The sequence below is a fragment of the Trichomycterus rosablanca genome, chromosome 11 (assembly GCF_030014385.1).
Source record: "Trichomycterus rosablanca isolate fTriRos1 chromosome 11, fTriRos1.hap1, whole genome shotgun sequence".
Taxonomy (NCBI): Eukaryota; Metazoa; Chordata; class Actinopteri; order Siluriformes; family Trichomycteridae; genus Trichomycterus; species Trichomycterus rosablanca.
Window position 1 is genome coordinate 1,536,541 of NC_085998.1, and position 22,467 is coordinate 1,559,007.

The window sequence follows — 22,467 nt, forward strand, 5'->3', positions numbered from 1 at the left end:
AAGGATCACACAGCTGAAACCTTTATATGTTTTAAAGGTGTTTTTTAATGGGATATCCATCAAGTTCACACTCAAAGGTACAAACACTTTGGGGAGGGTCACAACAACGATTCTGCCCAGCTAGCAAGTAATGCATCTCAAACATAACCTAGCTGATTTATCGTCTACGTTAGCAAAACGGCTATTAGTGAGTTTTATTTCGTCTTTATTTGTTGTTTTTGTTTATTTCCGGAAGGTTTTCGGTAAGAATTAATGATAAACTGCTTCACTGTGGGTGTAATTAGAAGCTTTTGGTGTTTGTTTACAGAGGAGCGTGAGGGGTTAAACTGGCTGTACTGAGAATATCTGACGCCGTCAAACTCTGTGCCGTTCACAATGCGCATGCGCGGAAGCTCAGATCCGTCAGCGTCGATCGGTTTCGGTACAGCGAGGGTGAACGGACAGGGGAAATCCCCGTTCATGACAACAATCCAGCATGTGACGGAAGGTCAGAGTTGAACACGGAAACAGAAGAAAGTCGGAGCTGTACTGCGCAGGGTGCGAATATTTCTGCGTGAGCAGCATGAACAGCGCTGATTTCGAGAGGATGGACAGTCTGGACGGCTGGGTGGCCATCAGGAGTGATATATTCGAGGACAGGGAGAGGTATAAGATGGGGTTCCTGGTGCAGTGGAGTGAGATGGAGGGTAAGTTCGCTGTCATCTGTCACAACAGGACCTTACAGCAGAAGAGGAGCCGGGACATGAAGGACGGCCGGGACGGGGAGACCAGCTGGGCCGGTATGTTCTCAGGAGACGAGCTGAAGCACGTCCACCAGCAGCTGAGCGGCTGTGCTGACCTGCTGACCCCCTACCTGCCCGACCTGTCCGGCTTCACTGATCCTGGACTGTGGGGCAGCGTGATGTTCTCCAGGACCGAGAGGCAGGAGCAGCAGGTCGAGACCGTGTGTAGACAGTTGGAGAGGTACTTCAGCATGGCTGTGGATGTGTGTGGAGCTACCATCCTGCTGGATGTTCTGTTCGGCCAGCAGGATGGTGAAGGTGAGGAAGAGAGGTACTGCGAGAACCTGCTGGAGTTTAGGAGAAGAGCCATGGAGGAGCAGGTCCAGAGGGCTAAGCAGGCTGTACTCAAGGTGAGGTCCATTAAAGGTGGTCAATCATAATACAGAGTTCCAATGAGGATAAATGTTGCTAGGGATCTGAAATCCTCCAAAAGGTGGTCACTCCCACAAAAAGAGCTCCTTTATAACCCAGTCTTAACAACAAGTGCAGCTCAGCTTCCCAACAGCGACTGGCATTTAGAACCATTTTTTGTTGTTTATTCCAAACCTGGACATTTCAGATGGACAGGGAATGGTGGAGAGAAACAAAACATAGCAGACATCCCATCATCATGACTTTCTACAGGACACACTCTGAAAGTGAAAGTAAACACCAGTGCAAATAGGGAAAGGGGCAAAGTGTCTGCTGGGAGGACTGTGAAGTCTTCACTTAAATAGGTTGAACATCAGTCATCAGTAATGTTCTTCCATCATAATTCTCAGGGCTGATTATGAAACATTATCATCAGGACCCTTTAAAGCAAACACACCTACTAATGGACTGAAGAAAGACAAGCTTCAGGACTGGGCACCCTGGTAGTAGAATCCATCCCAGTCTGCCAGCCAAACAGCCGAAACATCACATTTGTGAGCAATTGACGGTTGAGAGCCTTGCTTAGGGGCCCAATAGTGGCAACTTGGCAGTGATGGGGCTTCAATTGGCAACCTTCATATTATCTTAATCGCTGAGCTACCTCTAAACCCATAGTTCAGTGGTAAATAGTTAAAAAACTATTTAGCTTCAAGGCTTTTTCCAAGCCAATTAGGTTTCGGTTTTGGTTGCACCACTACTCCAGATTCACTGTACTTTAGTTTATCAGATCTCATTCCACCCAAGAATCCTTCAAATGCACATTTTACACCAATAAGTCATAACATTATGACCACCTTCCTAACTGACTGGTCTGCGGCTGTGCAGCCCCATACACAACAAACTGTGCTGCTCTGTCTGTGTGTTCTGACACGCTTCTATCAGAACCAGCATGAACGTCTTCAGCAGTTTGAGCTACAGGAGCTCGTCTGTTGGATCGGACCACACGGACCAGCCTTCACTCCCCACGTGCATCAATGAGCCTTGGCTGCCCATGACCCTGTCGCCGGTTTACCAATTTTGATAGGTACTGACCACTGCAGACCACCCCGCAAGAGCTGCAGTTTTGGAGACGCTCTGACCCAGTCGTCTAGCCATCACAGTTTGGCCCCTCGTCAAACTCGCTCAGATGATCAAATGTTCACTCGCTGCCTGATATACCCCCCCACTAATCAGTGGTCAGGATGTTATACCTGCTCGATGTTTCCTTGCTGAATTTAACATACCAGAAAAAGACAACATGAAATAATAAACCTGCCATCATTTTTACACATATTATTAATTCCAAAATGTGTAAATGTGGTTCATAAACACTAACTGTGCATAACAGAGTTCAGAATGTTGGTTCCAGTGGATGATGTGTAATAAAAACAACAACAAATGAGGAATCTGACCTCAGGTGCTCAAAACTTTTGCATCAAACTGCAAGTTAAAAAGAAATACTCTGGGAACCGGCTGCCTCTAGGTGCATAAATTGCAGCCCCCCATTTTAAAATATGCTCAAAATGCCGCCCCCTCCAATATACCGAGGTAAACATGTTCCACTCAGTTGTTAATACAGCAGGAATGTTTGGAATGCCCCCCAGTGTCCTTGCTGCTGACGACTGTACTGATGCTGTTGCAGAGTAAGAACCGTGTGTGTGTGTGTGTGTGTTAGATCGTACAGCGCCACAGTGGTGCGGCCGGACTGGTGCAGCTGATGAAGATCTACGAAGAAGAGCATGAAGCCTACGGTGATTTAGTTACCATAGCAACGCAGTTCTACCAACACCTACTACAACCGTTCAGAGACATGAGAGAGCTGTCGACCCTCCGGACCATGGAGATCCAGGTACTCGCAGTCACACTGCTGTAATGAGTAGTAGTGATAACCATGACCTGCACTGTGAGTCGCTGATGTTCTGATCACTGTTGTGACCTACAGAACTGTGACATTATATTGTCTAAGCGATTGAGGGTTAAGGGCCTTGCTCAAGGGCCCAACAGTGACAACCTGGCAGTGGGGCATGAACCAGCGACCTTCTGATTACCAGTACCTTAACCGCTAGGCTACGGCTGTTTTCTCTATGTCGTTCTTCATTTCTCAAAATCACACACACACACACTTAAAACTACATTTCTATTGTCCAAGCCGTGCTGTATTCTATATTTCTGGACCGCGTTGTTCTACAGTACTGAGTGTGTGTGTGTGTGTGTGTGTGTGTGTGTGTGTAGAAGTGTTTAGAGGTACAGGAGCTCGGGCCGAAGCGAGTGTGTGAGTTGGAGAGAGAGGCAGTAGAATGGAACAGGAGAGGAAACGATGCCGTCTGCTCCATACAGGACGTCACTGTGTGTTACTTCACTGATACTACAAGTGCACTCTCAGGTATAACACACACACACACACACACACACACACACTTAAATATATACGTATATACTCTATATTGCCAGAAGTATTCACTCCCCCATCCAAATCACTGAATTCAGGTGTTCGGCACCTCGGCGTGCAGACGCTTCTACACACATTAGTGAAAGAACGGGTCGCTCTCAGGAGCTCAGTGAATTCCAGCGTGGTACCGTGATGCCACCTGTGCAACAAGTCCAGTGGTGAAATTTCCTCACTACTAAATATTCCACAGTCGACTGTCAGTGCTGGTATAACAAAGTGGAAGCGATTGGGAACGACAGCGACTCAGCCACCAAGTGTTACCAGGTAAAATGACAGGGCGGGTCAGCGGATGCTGAGGAACATAGTGCACAGAGGTCACCAACTTTCTGCAGAGTCCATCACTACAGAGCTCCAAACTTCATGTGGCCTTTAGATGAGCTCAGGAACAGAGTGTAGAGCTTCATGGAACGGGTTTCCAGCTGTATCCAAGCCTCACATCACCGAGCGCAGTGGTGTAAAGCACGCCGCCACCGGACCCTAGAGCAGTGCAGACGTGTTCTCTGGAGTGACGGATCACGCTTCTCCGTCTGGCGATCCGATGGACGAGTGGCGTCTGGTGTCTGGTCTGGTACCAACAGAAGATCTGCTGTGGATCAAACTGCAGACACACAGAGCATCCAACCCTGAAAACCCTAGATCAGAACCGGACAGTGGACCAAAGAAAGTGGACTGGTCAGCCGGGTACGTGTGTATGGTCTTTACCTGGACGAGATACACAAGCTCACAACATACACAAGCTGAAAGAGACGTCCTGTGAAGTCCATGTCCTGGTCGGTCAGATCTGTTTGACAGCATATTAGGACAGTACATAAATATACACACTAAGACTGTAGAACCCCACTGAACCACAGCGAGAGAGAGAGTGAGAGCTCCCTCAGTAGAGAAGATTCTAATCAGACCTGGAGTCATAATCGGATTATTTAGACGCTCTACTAATACAGAGATCCACCCATTACCCTCCGTGTACCGAAAACTCGTCAACTGTCCCTGACGCCCCAATTCACTAATAAACCACACTGGTATAATTACACCTTTATACACATTAAACATCAATGAGAATTTATTTACATTTGAAAGGAACTCTGTTGGTTGCTCCGCGCTGCATTCGTCCGCCATGCTGGGATTGATCTCCAGCGCTGAGGAGGCGCCGGACGCTCCCTCGTTATTCAATCAGATCATCACTCAGAATTAAGGCGCCTCAGTAGGAGCATTTTAACGGAGCTAAGAATTTAGACACGCCCTCTTCTCTTCTCGGGAGTGTAGGATGATGAGAATTGCGTCTGTGTAGAGAGAGAGAGCCCATTATCTCCGAATAGAGAAAGTGATAAACGTTCTCCGTGTGTGTAGGCATGCTGAAGCAAATGGAGGTGGACCGGAAGAGGTTTGGCTCCGCCTCCTGGTCGGTGGCGACGCCCAGACTGGAGAAACTCAAATTCCAGTTGGCGAAGGAGACGCTGCAGCTGATGAGGGCGAAGGAGCTGTGTGTGAGCCGCAGGAAACAAGACATCAAAGAGAAGGTGTGTGTGTGTGTGTGTGTGTGTTATAAGAATAATGATAATCATTTTCACGTTACTATGCCGACATTGCTTTGTGATGGTTGGCTGTCGCCCTGATAATGCTGTCAATTCAGTGCACCAATTATTTCTGGTCTTCTTGGTCGTCATGTGGGCACCTCCTCACACGCCCAAAGTAGCAGAACCTGCTGGAATGAGGTTCAGGAGCTTCTTCTCTGTTCTGGATGTCTCGTCCACTCGCTCAGTGGTGATCATCTTCCTCCATGTGGCTACTGGCCAGATCAGAACGTTCATCAGTCGTATCTCGGTGATGGTTCTAATGGACGTGTTTTTCCAAATCCTTATCAATTTGACCATCACTGCCACGCCCACGGCCGTTCCTGACCTCACCAGAACATCCTGCCGTATTTGATGCTCTTTATCCGACTTATAAGTTATCAGTAATATGTGGACAGTACTGAAAAGTCTGTGCCTGTATTAAACAGTGTGTGTGTGTGTGTGTGTAGATGGGCAGTGTGTGCGAGGGTTCGAGTGTGTGTGAGGTGGACGTGCTGGAGCTGCAGTATTACGAGGCTCAGTTGGAAATGTACGACTGCAAACTAGAGATCCTGAAGAACGAAGAGCTGCTCCTGTTAGCGCAGATACACACCCTGCAGAGAGAGATCAAAGGTAACACACACACAAGTACACAAACACACACACACACTCATATATACACACAGATACACACACTGCAGAGAGAGATCAAAGGTAACACACACACATAAACACACTAGTACAGACACACTCATATACACACTAGTACACAAGCACACACACACACACACACACACACAAGTACACAAACACACTCATATACACACAGATACACACACTGCAGAGAGAGATCAAAGGTAACACACACACACACACTAGTACAGACACACACTCATATACACACTAGTACACAAGCACACACACACACATTCACAAACACACTCATATGCACACACAGATACACACACTGCAGAGAGAGATCAAAGGTAACACAGATATATATATATATATATATATATATATATATATATATATATATATATATATATATATATATATATATACTAATACACAAACACACACACACACACACACACACTCATATACACACAAGTACACAAACACACACACACTCATATATACACACAGATACACACCCTGCAGAGAGAGATCAAAGGTAACACAGACTCATATTCATATATATTTACAGTGGGGCCAAAAAGTATTTATTCAGCCACTGATTGTGCAGGTTCTCCTACTTAGAAAGATGAGAGAGGTCTGTAATTTTCATCATAGCTACACTTCAACTATGAGAGACAAAATGAGAAAAAAAAATCCAGGAAATCACATTGTAGGATTTTTAAAGAATTTATTTGTAAATTATGGTGGAAAATAAGTATTTGGTCAATAACAAAAGTTCAACTCAATACTTTGTAACATGACCTTTGTTGGCAATGACAGAGGTGAAACGTTTCCTGTAAGTCTTCACCAGGTTTGCACACACTGTAGCTGCTATTTTGGCCCATTCCTCCATGCAGATCTCCTCTAGAGCAGTGATGTTTTGGGGCTGTCGCTGGGCAACACGGACTCCACAAATTTTCTATGGGGTTGAGGTCTGGAGACTGGCTAGGCCACTCCAGGACCTTGAAATGCTTTTTACGGAGCCACTCCTTCGTTGCCCGAGCGGTGTGTTTGGGATCATCGTCATGCTGGAAGACCCAGCCACGTTCCATCTTCAATGCTCTCACTGATGGAAGCAGGTTTTGGCTTAAAATCTCACGATACATGGCTCCGTTCATTCTTCCCTTACCACGGATCAGTCGTCCTGTCCCCTTTGCAGAAAAACAGCCCCAAAGCAGGATGTTTCCACCCCCATGCTTCACAGTAGGTATGGTGTTCATCTTCTTCCTCCAAACACGACGAGTTGAGTTTTTACCAAAAAGTTCCATTTTGGTTTCATCTGACCACATGATATTCTCCCAATCCTCTTCTGGATCATCCATAAGCTCTCTGGCAAACTTCAGACGGGCCTGGACATGTACTGGCTTAAGCAGGGGGACACGCCTGGCACTGCAGGATTTGAGTCCCTCTCGGCGTAGTGTGTTACTGATGGTAGCCTTTGTTACTTTGGTCCCAGCTCTCTGCAGGTCATTCATCAGGTCCCTCCGTGTAGTTCTGGGATTTTTGCTCACCGTTCTCATGATCATTTTGACCCCACGGGATGAGATCTTGACCCCAAGGAAGATTATCAATGGTCTTGTATGTCTTCCATTTTCTTACAATTGCTCCCACAGTTGATTTATTCACACCAACCTGCTTGCCTATTGTAGATTCACTCTTCCCAGCCTGGTGCAGGTCTACAATTTTCTTCCTGGTGTCCTTCGACAGCTCTTTGGTCTTGGCCATGGTTGAGTTTGGAGGCTGACTGTTTGAGGCTGTGGACAGGTGTCTTTTATACAGATAACGAGGTCAAACAGGTGCCATTAATACAGGTAACGAGTGGAGGACAGAAGAGCTTCTTAAAGAAGAAGTTACAGGTCTGTGAGAGCCAGAAATCTTGCTTGTTTGTTATTGACCAAATACTTATTTTCCACCATAATTTACAAATAAATTCTTTAAAAATCCTACAATGTGATTTCCTGGATTTTTTTTCTCATTTTGTCTCTCATAGTTGAAGTGTAGCTATGATGAAAATTACAGACCTCTCTCATCTTTCTAAGTAGGAGAACCTGCACAATCAGTGGCTGACTAAATACTTTTTGGCCCCACTATATATATATATATACAGTATATATACAGTACAGGCCAAAAGTTTGGACACACCTTCTCATTCCTGTGGTTTTTCTTAATTTTTTTAAATTTTCTACATTTTAGATTAATACTGAAGACATCCAAACTATGAAGGAACACATATGGAATTATGTAGTAAACAAAAAAGTGTTAAACAAACCAGAATATGTTTTATATTTTAGATTCTTCAAAGTAGCATCTTTTGCTTTAATGACAGATTTGCACACTCTTTGAAATTTTCAACCAGCTTTATTAGGTTTCCACCTGGAATGGTTTTCAATGAATGTTTGTGCCTTGTCTAGAGTGAATTTTTGGAATTTGTTGCTTTTTTAATGTGTTTGAGACCATCAGTTGGGTTGTGCAGAGGTAGAGTTGGTAAAATATAAAACATATTCTGGTTTGTTTAACACTTTTTGGTTCACTACATAATTCTTCATAGTTTAGATGTCTTCAGTATTAATCTACAATGTAGAAAATAAAAATAATCAAGAAAAAACATTGAAGAGAAGGTGTGTCCAAACTTTTGGCTGGTGTGTCCAAACTTTTGGCCTGTACTGTATATATATATATATACACACTAATACACAAACACACACACTCATATACACACAAGTACATAAACACACACAGAGATACACACCTTGCAGATACAGACCAAACGTAACACACACTTACTCACACACTCATATACACACTAGTACACACACACACTCCAGAGAGAGATCAAAGGTAACAGACACACTCATATACACACTATTACACAAACACACATATACACACTAGTACAGAAACACACACTCATTTACGTACTAGTACACAAGCGCTCACACAAACACACACACACACTCATACACACCCTACAGATACAAATGTAACACACTCATATACACACTCACTCACATCTACATACACTTAAACACACCCTGCAGAGAGACAGAGATCAAAGGTAACACACACTCATATACACACTATTACAAACACACACACACACACACACATATACACAATAGTACACAAACACACACACACATCTGATTAGGGTTGCAATATTTCTGTGTTTAATGTAAAGCTGTGTTTATAAACACCTGAAGGTGAGATTTTACTGATAACAGATCAGTGACGTTTCTGTTTGAGGTTCAGTATGGAACTGAGAGCCAACATTTAGGTGTTGTGACATCACTCACTGTGTGTGTGTGTGTGTGTGTGTGTGTGTGTGTGTGTGTTAGAGCTGAAGGAGGAAGTGGTGTATTACGATGCGTGTGAAGACCCCGGCGAGCTGCAGTGTATCCAAGCTGAATCTAGCCCCGCCCACACAGGTGCTAACCCCACCCACTCTCACCTACAGCAACGCCTACTGCAGCTGGACAGGAAGAGGGCGATGACATCATCACGGAGAGCTACACTCCGCAACCGAAAAGTACACACACACACACACACACACACACACACACTCACACACACACACACACACACACACACACACACACTCACACTCTCACACACACACACACTCACACACACACACACACACACACACACACACACACACACACACACACACAGTCACACACACACTCACACTCTTACACACACACTCACACTCACACACACTCACACTCTTACACACACACTCACAATCTTAGACACACACACACACTCACACACACTCTTACACACACACACACACACACTCACACACACACACACTTACACACACACACTCACACACACACACACACACACACACTCACACTCTTACACACACACTCACAATCTTAGACACACACACACACTCACACTCACACTCTTACACACACACACACACACTCACACACACACACACTTACACACACACACTCACACTTACACACACACACTCACACACTCACACTCTTACACACACACACACACTCACACTCACACACACACACACACACACTCACACTCACACACACACACACACACACACACACACACTCACACATACTCACTCACTCACACACACACACACACGCTTTGATTTGGCCTCTCTGGGACTCTGTTAGTTGCCTCGTGTTGTGTATAATCTGATCTGTGTGTGTGTGTGTGTGTGTGTGTGTGTGTGTGTGTGTGTGTAGGATAGGTGTATAGAGGCGCATGAGCTCCAGCAGAGGGCATCACAGCAGCGAGTCGAACAACACCAGCAACACCACGCCGTTCACCTGGTGAGTAACCATGGAAACGCGGTGGCCGAGGAAACCACGGAGACGATGCCGGCACATGAGTGTGATGCTCTCCGTGTGTGTGTGTGTGTGTGTAGAAGCGAGAGAGGAAGAGGGAGGAGGAGGAGAAGAGGAAGGACTGGGTACAGACGGAGAGGGAGAGGACTCTCAGCCGACTGCGCTCCTTCAGAGAGGTGATTATTACCCACAATCCTCTCTGATTACACCCCGCACACATCAAACCACCCGCCGTGTGTCAGGCCTGGTCCCCGGCACTCCACCCCCTGCACTCCGCCCCCCGTCGTCTCAGGGCCGATCAAGATCTTTCCTCATGTATAAACGTCTTTATGTGGGGAAAGTCGTTACAAAAGTCGGCTATGAACGACTTTAGCCACACGCTAATTCCTTTAGCATCAGATTTACTCAAACGGTTTGGCGTCGGTATCGATTAGCGGAGACTCGCGGCACCGGGATCCTCTGATCTTCAGCCACGAAGCGGCCGCTGTTGTAGTTGTGTGTGATTAGCATGTGTGTGTTATTATCAGTGGTGTAGCTACACACTACAGAGCACACAGAGTGTACACCGTGTTTTAGCCACGCCCTCAGGAGGCGGAGACTTCGGTATGACCCACCTTCATTCTGAAACCCCTCACACATTTCTCCAGACGTGTAACCTCGTCAGAGAGGTTCTGAGACGTTCCAATTCAGGCCAACAGTGTGGAGTGGGTTTGAGGTCACGTCTCTTTCAAACTCACCAAACCAAAGGAGTGCAGTAATGTGGGGACAGGAAAGGACCTTCCCTAAACCGTTGCCTGATTTAAGGTGGAATGAATTAGCAAACTGTTTAATCAGGCTGAACTTTGAGCTCAGCGGTGTTAGAAATTCAGCCAAATTCAGGAGCCAGGAGACCGCCAGTCTTCAGGAGTAGAGTCGTCTATTAACACATACAGATAGATGAGATGTATGGGCACAGCTTGGAAGACCGACAAAAAATCTAACTAGGCAAAATCTAGGGAGACTTTATATACATTAGAAATGAGGGGAGGATTCACAAGGAAGATAAAGAGGGGTGATCAGGGAGGGGGGTACTGGAGGGGTGTTGGTTTTATGGTGGGTGATACAGGAGATATAGGACAAGTGTGAACAAAAGGGCTTTGGGCTTTATAACACAAATAGGTGTGGGTAGACAGGATTGGGTGTGTGTGTGTAGGATTCAGGGAGTCGGGGTAATATGAAAGGATCAAACAAGAGGGTTCATTTCAATATACAAAATGTAAGAAAAGAGGGGGATAATTTCTCTTAGCGGCAAGCAGTAAAAACCGAACATCAAAGCATCAAATCCGCCTCATTTTGTGTGTGTTTTGTTTGTATGTTGTGTGTGTGTGTGTGTGTGTACGTGTGTGTGTATATATGTGTGTGTGTGTGTGTATATGTGTGTGTGTGTGTGTATATGTGTGTGTGTATGTGTGTGTGTATGTGTATATATGTGTGTGTGTGTGTGTGTGTGTGTGTACGTGTGTGTGTGTGTGTGTGTGTGTGTGTACGTGTGTGTGTGTGTGTGTGTATGTACGTGTGTGTGTGTGTGTACGTGTGTGTGTGTGTGTATGTGTGTGTACGTGTGTGTGTGTGTGTGTGTACGTGTGTGTGTGTATGTGTGTGTACGTGTGTGTGTGTGTGTGTGTGTGTGTGTGTGTGTGTACAGAAGAGTAACGGTCAGTTCGTGATGAAGACCCGTCGCTCCAGGCCGAACCCTCATGACTCTGCTGCTGATGACTCCGCCCAGCCCATGTCAATCATCTCACTGACTCCGCCCACCCAAGCAAGAAGCACCACACCCATGCAGAAAGGAAGGGGGCGTGGCCAGAAGCAAAGGGACATCCCAGTACAAATCCTGTTACCTCCAGGAGCAGGAGGGGCGGGGCCAGAGCGGGGTCTTACCCCACCCTCGGCTCCTCCTCCTCCACCTCCTCCGCCCCCTCCTCCTCCACCACCACCACCACCACCACCTCCTGTAGCTCCGCCCCCTCTGGTAGCCCCGCCCCCTTCTGTAGCACCACATCCACTACGCTGTGAAAGAGAAGCTGCTGAACCGCCCACTGCTGGTGAGACTCCGCCCCCCCATTCATTATTAGTTATAGACAGCTAATAATTATTGATTATAGACAGTCATTAATTATTAATTATAGACAGCTATTAATTATTAATTATAGACAGTCATTAATTATTAATTAGACAGTCATTAATTATAGATTATAGACAGTCATTAATTATTTATTGTAGACAGTCATTAATTATAGATTATAGACAGTCATTAATTATAGATTATAGACAGTCATTAATTATTAATTAGACAGTCATTAATTATTAATTATAGACAGTCATTAATTATAGATTATAGACAGTCATTAATTATTAATTAGACAGTCATTAATTATAGATTATAGACAGTCATTAATTATTAATTAGACAGTCATTAATTATTAATTATAGACAGTCATTAATTATAGATTATAGACAGTCATTAATTATTAATTAGACAGTCATTAATTATTAATTATAGACAGTCATTAATTATAGATTATAGACAGTCATTAATTATTAATTAGACAGTCATTAATTATAGATTATAGACAGTCATTAATTATTAATTAGACAGTCATTAATTATAGATTATAGACAGCTATTAATTATTAATTATAGACAGTCATTAATTATAGATTATAGACAGCTATTCATTATTAATTATAGACAGTCATTAATTGTTTATTGTAGACAGCTATTAATTATTATAGACAGTCATTAATTATAGATTATAGACAGTCATTAATTATTAGACAGTCATTAATTATAGATTATAGACAGTCATTAATTATTTATTGTAGACAGCTATTAATTATTAATTAGACAGTCATTAATTATAGATTATAGATAGCTATTAATTATTAATTATAAACAGTCATTAATTATAGATTATAGACAGCTATTAATTATTAATTAGACAGTCATTAATTATAGATTATAGACAGCTATTAATTATTAGACAGTCATTAATTATTTATTGTAGACAGCTATTAATTATTAATTAGACAGTGATTAATTATAGATTATAGACAGCTATTCATTATTAATTATAGACAGTCATTAATTATTTATTGTAGACAGTCATTAATTATAGATTATAGACAGTCATTAATTATAGATTATAGACAGTCATTAATTATAGATTATAGACAGCTATTAATTATTAATTATAGACAGTCATTAATTATAGATTATAGACAGCTATTCATTATTAATTATAGACAGTCATTAATTATTTATTGTAGACAGTCATTAATTATAGATTATAGACAGTCATTAATTATAGATTATAGACAGTCATTAATTATAGATTATAGACAGCTATTAATTATTAATTATAGACAGTCATTAATTATAGATTATAGACAGTCATTAATTATTAATTATAGACAGTCATTAATTATAGATTATAGACAGCTATTAATTATTAATTATAGACAGTCATTAATTATAGATTATAGACAGTCATTAATTATTAATTAGACAGTCATTAATTATAGATTATAGACAGTCATTAATTATTAATTAGACAGTCATTAATTATTTATTGTAGACAGCTATTAATTATTAATTAGACAGTCATTAATTATTAATTATAGACAGCTATTAATTATTAATTAGACAGTCATTAATTATAGATTATAGACAGCTATTCATTATTAATTATAGACAGTCATTAATTATTTATTGTAGACAGTCATTAATTATAGATTATAGACAGTCATTAATTATAGATTATAGACAGTCATTAATTATAGATTATAGACAGCTATTAATTATTAATTATAGACAGTCATTAATTATAGATTATAGACAGTCATTAATTATTAATTATAGACAGTCATTAATTATAGATTATAGACAGCTATTAATTATTAATTATAGACAGTCATTAATTATAGATTATAGACAGTCATTAATTATTAATTAGACAGTCATTAATTATAGATTATAGACAGTCATTAATTATTAATTAGACAGTCATTAATTATAGATTATAGACAGTCATTAATTATTAATTAGACAGTCGTTAATTATAGATTATAGACAGTCATTAATTATTAATTAGACAGTCATTAATTATAGATTATAGACAGTCATTAATTATAGATTATAGACAGTCATTAATTATTAATTATAGACAGTCATTAATTATAGATTATAGACAGTCAATAATTATTAATTAGACAGTCATTAATTATAGATTATAGACAGTCAATAATTATTAATTAGACAGTCATTAATTATAGATTATAGACAGTCATTAATTATTAATTAGACAGTCATTAATTATAGATTATAGACAGCTATTAATTATTAATTATAGACAGTCATTAATTATTAATTAGACAGTCATTAATTATAGATTATAGACAGCTATTAATTATTAATTATAGACAGTCATTAATTATTAATTAGACAGTCATTAATTATAGATTATAGACAGCTATTAATTATTGATTATAAAAAGTCATTAATTATTTATTGTAGATTATAGACAGCTATTAATTATTGATGATAGTCATTAATTATTTATTGTAGACATCTATTAATTATTGATTATAAAAAGTCATTAATTATTTATTGTAGACAGCTTAATTATTGATTATTGATTATAGACAGCTTTTGATTATTGATTATAGACAGTCATTAATTGTTGATTATTATAGATTCTTAATCATCACTAATGACTTTTTAATTACAGTAAGTAGACATTATTGATGACTGTGTTTATTAATTACAGTTCTAATGATTAATGGTAATAATAATTGATTATTGATACATCCGAAGTCGTTTACAGTACTGATGATTGATTATTGATTATATATTATTGATTACTGCATACAGGGCTTTTTAATTAATCACAATATTGATTATTGATTAATATGGAACTTAATGCTGTTAAGTAGTGATTATAGATTATTGATTATTGCTCTAATGACTATTGATTATGGATCATAAGACATTAATAACAATTGTAATATTGATTTCTGCTGTAATTAGATTGATTATTGATTTTGAGGTTTATTATTACGTTATGCAGTGCTGAATAATTACTATTGATCGTCATATCAGTAACTTTGATTTCACACTTGATTGATCATTAATGATCACGTTCATTATTGACTACTGATCGTGCTCAGGATCGATGGACGACGTTCTGGCCTCGCTGCAGAGGGGACGCGCTCACCTACGCAAGGTCACACCCAACCCACCCAGCGCCACCATGGACACCGGCAACTTCAGAGACAACCTGCTCTCCGCCATCCGCCAGGGCGTGACCCTGAAGAAGGCCCCACCCCCCAAAGGCCCCGCCCTATCCCACAATTCTGAGCTGGAGCAGAGCATCAAAGCCGCCATGCTGAGGATGAAGAGGGTCTCTAACGAATCAGACGAGGACGATGAGGAAGCTCGAGATACGCCCATGGAGGAGTGGGACAGCTAGGAGTTTATACACACACACTGAGCACTTTATTAGGAACACCTACCTGGTACCTACGTTTATTTAGTATTTTATAAGCTGCACCTACAATAGAGGTATACAATTACTAACTGTAATCCATCTGTTGCTTTGTATTGTGTCAACTTGCCCCCATTCCTTTCTCAGATGGCATTTATCAATAACAGGGCATGTGTTCCTAATAAAGAGCTGAATCCCAACAACACTGCTGCACACACACTACCAGCCAAACATCAACTGGTCAGTGGGGGCCCTATGGAGTCTGACACTGTGTACAGAGCAACACATGGACTACAGTCAGTGATTGTATACCAACAAAGTTCACCTGTATGGTCGGTGCAGCTTATAAATAATCAAGGTAGGTACTGGATAGGTGTTCCTAATAAAGTGCTTGGTGAGTGTAAGCAGAGACAGTACACACACACACACACACACACACACAGAGCTACACTGTGGATATTTAAAGGTGGTTGAACGTAGTTTGCATGTCTTACAGATAAACGTTTAATCTGAAGAAATTATAGTTTGTTATTATTATTATTATTGATTATTAATTATATTTTATAGATTTAAAGTACCTTAATACATCCTTGGTGAAATTTCGGTACGTCACAACTCCTGGGAGTTTCCTCCACTTCTGCATAATGACTCTCACTGTGGTTTGCTGGAGTCCCAGAGCCTTAACTATGACGTAGTAACCCTTTCCAGACTGGTACATTCAGGTACCTGGTACCTGTGTTTGAATCTCTGTCGAATGTGGCGTCGTGCGCCGCTTCACGTTACCGGACAGGTTCAGTGATCGTGCCCGGGCGTGGCTCGTCAAATTAAAGGTTGTTAAATGGTTGTTGATCTAGTAGCAGCTGAACAATACTTATCCTCCAATAAACAAAGTATTTGTATTTATCTGGGTCTTTGTTTGATATCTGAAATAAAGATGTGGGAAAATACACCGATCAGCCATAACACTCACTGTCCATGTTATCAGCTCCACCTACCATATAGAAGCACTTTGTAGTTCTACAATTACTGACTGTAGTCCATCTGTTTCTCTACGACCCCCACAGGACCACCACAGAGCAGGTATTATTTAGGTGGTAGATGATTCTCAGCACTGCAGTGACACTGACATGGTGGTGGTGTGTTAGTGTGTGTTGTGCTGGTATGAGTGGATCAGACACAGCAGCGCTGCTGGAGTTTTTAAACACCATGTCCACTCACTGTCCACTCTATTAGACGCTCCTACCTAGTCGGTCCACCTTGTAGATGTAAAGTCAGAGACGATCGCTCATCTATTGCTGCTGTTTGAGTCGCTCATCTTCTAGACCTTCATCAGTGGTCACAGGACGAATGTTTGGCTGAATGTTTTTGGTTGGTGGACTATTCTCAGTCCAGCAGTGACAGTGAGGTGTTTAAAAACTCCAGCAGCGCTGCTGTGTCTGATCCACTCATACCAGCACAACACACACTAACACACCACCACCATGTCAGTGTCACTGCAGTGCTGAGAATCATCCACCACCTAAATAATACCTGCTCTGTGGTGGTCCTGACCATTGAAGAACAGCATGAAAGGGGGGTAACAAAGCATGTAGAAAAACAGATAAACTACAGTCAGTAATTGTAGAACTACAAAGTGCTTCTATATGGTAAATGGGGCGAATACTTTTTCACACTGTGCCTGGTGGGACTGAACAGCATTTTTCCTTTAATAAATGAAGTAATGTAATAAAATTCTGGGTTTATTTGGGTCTTTGTCTGATATTAAACGTGTTTTGATGATCTGAAACACAGACGTGTGAGAATTTCAGAGGGGGGCGAATACTTTTTCACAGCGCTGCAGAAGGTGACCGGGCAGGACGTCAGGATCCCTGCTGTCGTTAGAGCTACCACACCCTACCTACCAGCTTAAACCACTGACCGCTCGCATCAACAAGGCGTTTCTGCCTGCAGAACTGCCGCTCACTGGACGTTTTTAATCAACCCGTCTGGTACCGGAGCAGATTCTCGTTCTCTTTGATGTTTCATGTGTGTGTGATCAAAGACCAGCCATCAAAAGACATTTCGGGCGGGGCAGTTCCACACAGAGGTCGCCACATAGAGATAAGGATCGAACCCAAATCCACAGAGCTGTGCTATGCTACGTCATTCCTACTGACTGTGTGTGTGTGTGTGTGTGTGTTTCAGCATCATAGTGATAGTTGTAAAGACTTTAGCGTCAAATGGCCTGTTTCCATAGTAACACTGACATCAGGACCGCAGGAAGGACACACACACACACACACACACACACACTGCTGGTGTGTGTAGGAGTCTTGGCACCCTCAGTGAGGATGGCACAGCTGGTATCGTGGGTGCTGCGTAGCAACAACGGTCAACCCTCACAGGGTCTCCAAATTCCCCCTACCTCCCCAAAACATGCAGAAGGTGGATTGGCCGCTCTGCACCGTCTCTAGGTGTGGGTAGGTGATACCGTGTATGTATATAGACTAGTGTGTTCCCACCGTGACCCTGACCAGGATGGGGTGGATAGTGAAAACGAATGACAGAAGATAGAGTAGATGCTGCTCTGCAGAAGGTGGATTGGCTGCTCCTAACCTCCACAAGGTGTGAGTGAAATGTGTGTTCCCACTGTGACCCTGACCAGGGTAGCACCGGACCCACCACAGCCCTGACCAGGATAAACTGAACGACCAACCAAGGGTGCAAATACTTTGAGCTGAGCCGACACACACTCTCACACACACACTCTCATACACACACTCTCACACACACTCTCACACACTCTCAACACACACTCACACACTTTCATACACACACTCTCACACACACACTCTCATACACACACTCTCACACACTTTCATACACACACTCTCACACACACTCTCAACACACACTTTCACACACACACTCTCACACACACTCTCACACACACTCTTTCACACACACACACACACACTCTTTCACACACACTCTCACACACACACTCACACACACACTCTCAACACACACACTCTCACACACACACTCTCACACACACTCTCACACACACACACTCTCAACTCACACACTCACACACACACTCACACACTTTCACACACACACACACTCTCACACACACACACTTTCATACACACACACGCTCACACACACTCAACACTCTCACACACACTCTCACACACACACTCAAACTCACACTCACACACTCTTACACACACACTGAACACACACACTTTCATACACACACTCACACACACTCTCACACACACTCTCACACACACTCTCACACACTCTCACACTTTCACACACTCAACACACACTCACACACACTCTTTCACACACACACACACACACTCACACACACTCTTTCACACACACTCTCACACACACACTCTCAACACACACTCTCTCACACACACTCTCTCACACACACACTCACACTTTCACACACACACACTCTCACACACACTCTCGCACACACACACACTTTCATACACACACTCAAACTCAAACTCAAACGAAGCTTTATTGGCATGACAAATAAGGACATTCGTATTGCCAAAGCAAGTTACAGGGAAATATAAACAATAAAAATAAGAAAGAACAAAAATATACAGAACAGTTACATGTGCAAAAATATTATAAAATATTAATAAAAACAGTGCAAAATAATAACAATAAAAAGTATAATATTTACAATAATGAGGTAGTAAAACAATCAGTTTGTGTGTGTGTGTATGTGTGTGTGTGTGTGTATGGGACATGGTCACCCACTGTCCCTCACCTGGTGACAGGTGTGTGTATAGAGTGCTGCTAGTGTGCAGCTCTCTCTGTGCTCCCCCAGTAGGTGGGGCAGTTTGTCGGGGTCTGGGAGGGAGGTGAAGTTGGGGATGATGTTGTTAAATTTAGGGAAGAATTGGGAGCGGATGTGGTGGTACTTGGTACACCGGGTGAGGAAGTGCAGCTCCGTCTCTACTGTACTGAGAGTGCAGTGCTGACACAACCTCTCCTCCCGGGGCAGCCAGGACCGGGTGTGTCGCCCCGTCTCCACGGCCAGGTCGTGTGCGCTCGGTCTGTACCTCGTCAGGGTGTTTCTTAATTTAGGGTCACACACACACTCTCACACACACTCTTTCACACACACACACACACTCTTTCACACACACTCTCACACACACACTCACACACACACTCACACACACACTCTCAACACACACACTCTCACACACACACTCTCACACACACACTCTCACACTCTCACACACACTCTCACACACACACACTCTCACACTTTCACACACACACTCTCAACTCACACACTCACACACACACTCACACACTTTCACACACTCACACACTCTCACACACACACACTTTCATACACACACACGCTCGCACACACTCACACACACTCAACACTCTCACACACACACACTCACACACACTCTCACACACACACTCAAACTCACACTCACACACTCTTACACACACACTGAACACACACACTCACACACTTTCATACACACACTCTCACACACACTCTCACACACACTCTCACACACTCTCACACTTTCACACACTCAACACACACTCACACACACTCTTTCACACACACACACACACACACTCACACACACTCTTTCACACACACTCTCACACACACACTCTCAACACACACTCTCTCACACACACTCTCTCACACACACACTCACACTTTCACACACACACACTCTCACACACACTCTCACACACACACACACTTTCATACACACACTCAAACTCAAACTCAAACGAAGCTTTATTGGCATGACAAATAAGGACATTCGTATTGCCAAAGCAAGTTACAGGGAAATATAAACAATAAAAATAAGAAAGAACAAAAATATACAGAACAGTTACATGTGCAAAAAATATAGAATAGAATAAAATATTAATAAAAACAGTGCAAAATAATAACAATAAAAAGTATAATATTTACAATAATGAGGTAGTAAAACAATCAGTTTGTGCGTGTGTGTGTGTGTGTGTGTGTGTGCTTGTGTGTGCGTGTGTGTGTGTGTGTATGGGACATGGTCACCCACTGTCCCTCACCTGGTGACAGGTGTGTGTATAGAGTGCTGCTAGTGTGCAGCTCTCTCTGTGCTCCCCCAGTAGGTGGGGCAGTTTGTCGGGGTCTGGGAGGGAGGTGAAGTTGGGGATGATGTTGTTAAATTTAGGGAAGAATTGGGAGCGGACGTGGTGGTACTTGGTACACCGGGTGAGGAAGTGCAGCTCCGTCTCTACTGTACTGAGAGTGCAGTGCTGACACAACCTCTCCTCCCGGGGCAGCCAGGACCGGGTGTGTCGCCCCGTCTCCACGGCCAGGTCGTGTGCGCTCAGTCTGTACCTCGTCAGGGTGTTTCTTAATTTAGGGTCGGATACTGCGCTCAGATAATCTGCTGCACTGTAGTGTCTGTTTAGGGCCAAATAGCAAATAATAACAAATAATAAATAACTGCATTTTACTTTGAGTTTTAGTTTCAGTTTCCCAATAATTCAGATATTTAGTTCTGAGTTTTTGTGTAATTTGGTTTATTTTAATTGGGTTTGCAGATTTCTTCTGTTCCTGAGTCTTTATTGTGTTAGTGTGTGTTAGTGGTGTGGCGGCGTGTGTTAGTAATGTGTTTGTGTGTGTTATTAGGGTGTCTGTGTGTGTTAGTGGTGTATGGGTGCAGTGACTCAGGACCAGTTGGATGAGGGGACTGGTATGTTTGCTCAGCTCTTGGTGTTTCAGGGCTTTATAATGATAAGTTTGGGGGTCGCTCTCATTTAGATGTTTCCAGAAGTTGATTGCTCTTCTCTGTATGTTGATAATTAGTGGAAATCGGCCTAATTCTGCCCTGCACGCATTGTTCGTGGTGTGTCTGTGCACCTTTAGGATGCTTTTACAGAACTCTGTGTGCAGGGTCTCTAATGGATGTTTGTCCCAATTATGGAATTGATGGTGTGTAAGCGAACCCCAAACTTCACCACCATATAGAGCAATCAGTTCAATTATTGATTCAAAAATTTTAAGCCAGATTCGAACTGGAATTTCCACGAATGTTTGACGTTTTATGGCGTCGACGCCCTGCGAGCTTTTTCTCTCAGTTCATTTACTGCCGGATTAAAGTTTCCTGTGGAACTGATGTTTAGTCCGAGGTAAGTATAATCTTTAGTGTGCTCAATTTCATGGTGTCCTAATTTATATGTGTGTTTGGTTCCCTGAGATCTGGCTCTTTTCTGGAAGGTCATAATTTTGGTCTTTTTGAGGTTGACGGTCAGGGCCCAGGTCTGACAGTATTGCTGCAGCAGGTCCAGTTTGTGCTGGAGACCCTGAGCGCTGGGGGACAGCAGGACCAGATCATCTGCATACAGCAGGAGTTTAATCTCTGAGTCGTGTAGAGTGAGACCGGGCGTGGCTGAGTGCTCTAACATGGAGGCCAATTCATTAATATAGATGTTAAATAGAGTTGGACTTAAACAGCAGCCCTGTCTCACTCCACGCTCCTGAGAGATGAGATGTTTCTCTTACTGCCGATTCTTATTCCACACTGGTTTTCTGTGTACATGGATTTAATAAGATCGTATGTTTTACCCCCTACACCGCTCTCTAACATTTTATAAAACAATCCTTCGTGCCAAATGGAATCAAAAGCTTTTTTAAAATCAATAAAACATGCAAATATTTTAGAGTTATTTTGAACTACATATTTTTCGATCAGGGTGTGTAGGGTGTAAATATGAT

General features: G+C 42.4%; 1 protein-coding gene across 1 annotated transcript; it reads left to right on the forward strand.

The window, feature by feature from the left end:
- Positions 1-487: 487 nt before the first annotated feature.
- LOC134323328 (WASP homolog-associated protein with actin, membranes and microtubules) lies at positions 488-16,607 on the forward strand. Its single transcript, XM_063004820.1, has 10 exons — positions 488-1,132; positions 2,848-3,021; positions 3,405-3,555; positions 4,969-5,138; positions 5,642-5,804; positions 9,188-9,378; positions 10,079-10,165; positions 10,261-10,356; positions 11,865-12,264; positions 15,388-16,607. Exons 1-10 carry the CDS (start codon positions 563-565, stop codon positions 15,687-15,689), a joined length of 2,304 nt encoding a protein of 767 aa, XP_062860890.1. The 5' UTR covers positions 488-562; the 3' UTR covers positions 15,690-16,607.
- Positions 16,608-22,467: the final 5,860 nt, after the last annotated feature.

Bases quoted from the DNA above. Each gene is read 5' to 3' on its own strand.
- LOC134323328 (XM_063004820.1), top strand. From the start codon at position 563: ATGAACAGCGCTGATTTCGAGAGGATGGACAGTCTGGACGGCTGGGTG. The intron at 5,805-9,187 runs GTAACACACACA...TGTGTGTGTTAG, and splicing joins CCTGCAGAGAGAGATCAAAG to AGCTGAAGGAGGAAGTGGTG. The intron at 9,379-10,078 runs GTACACACACAC...GTGTGTGTGTAG, and splicing joins CTACACTCCGCAACCGAAAA to GATAGGTGTATAGAGGCGCA.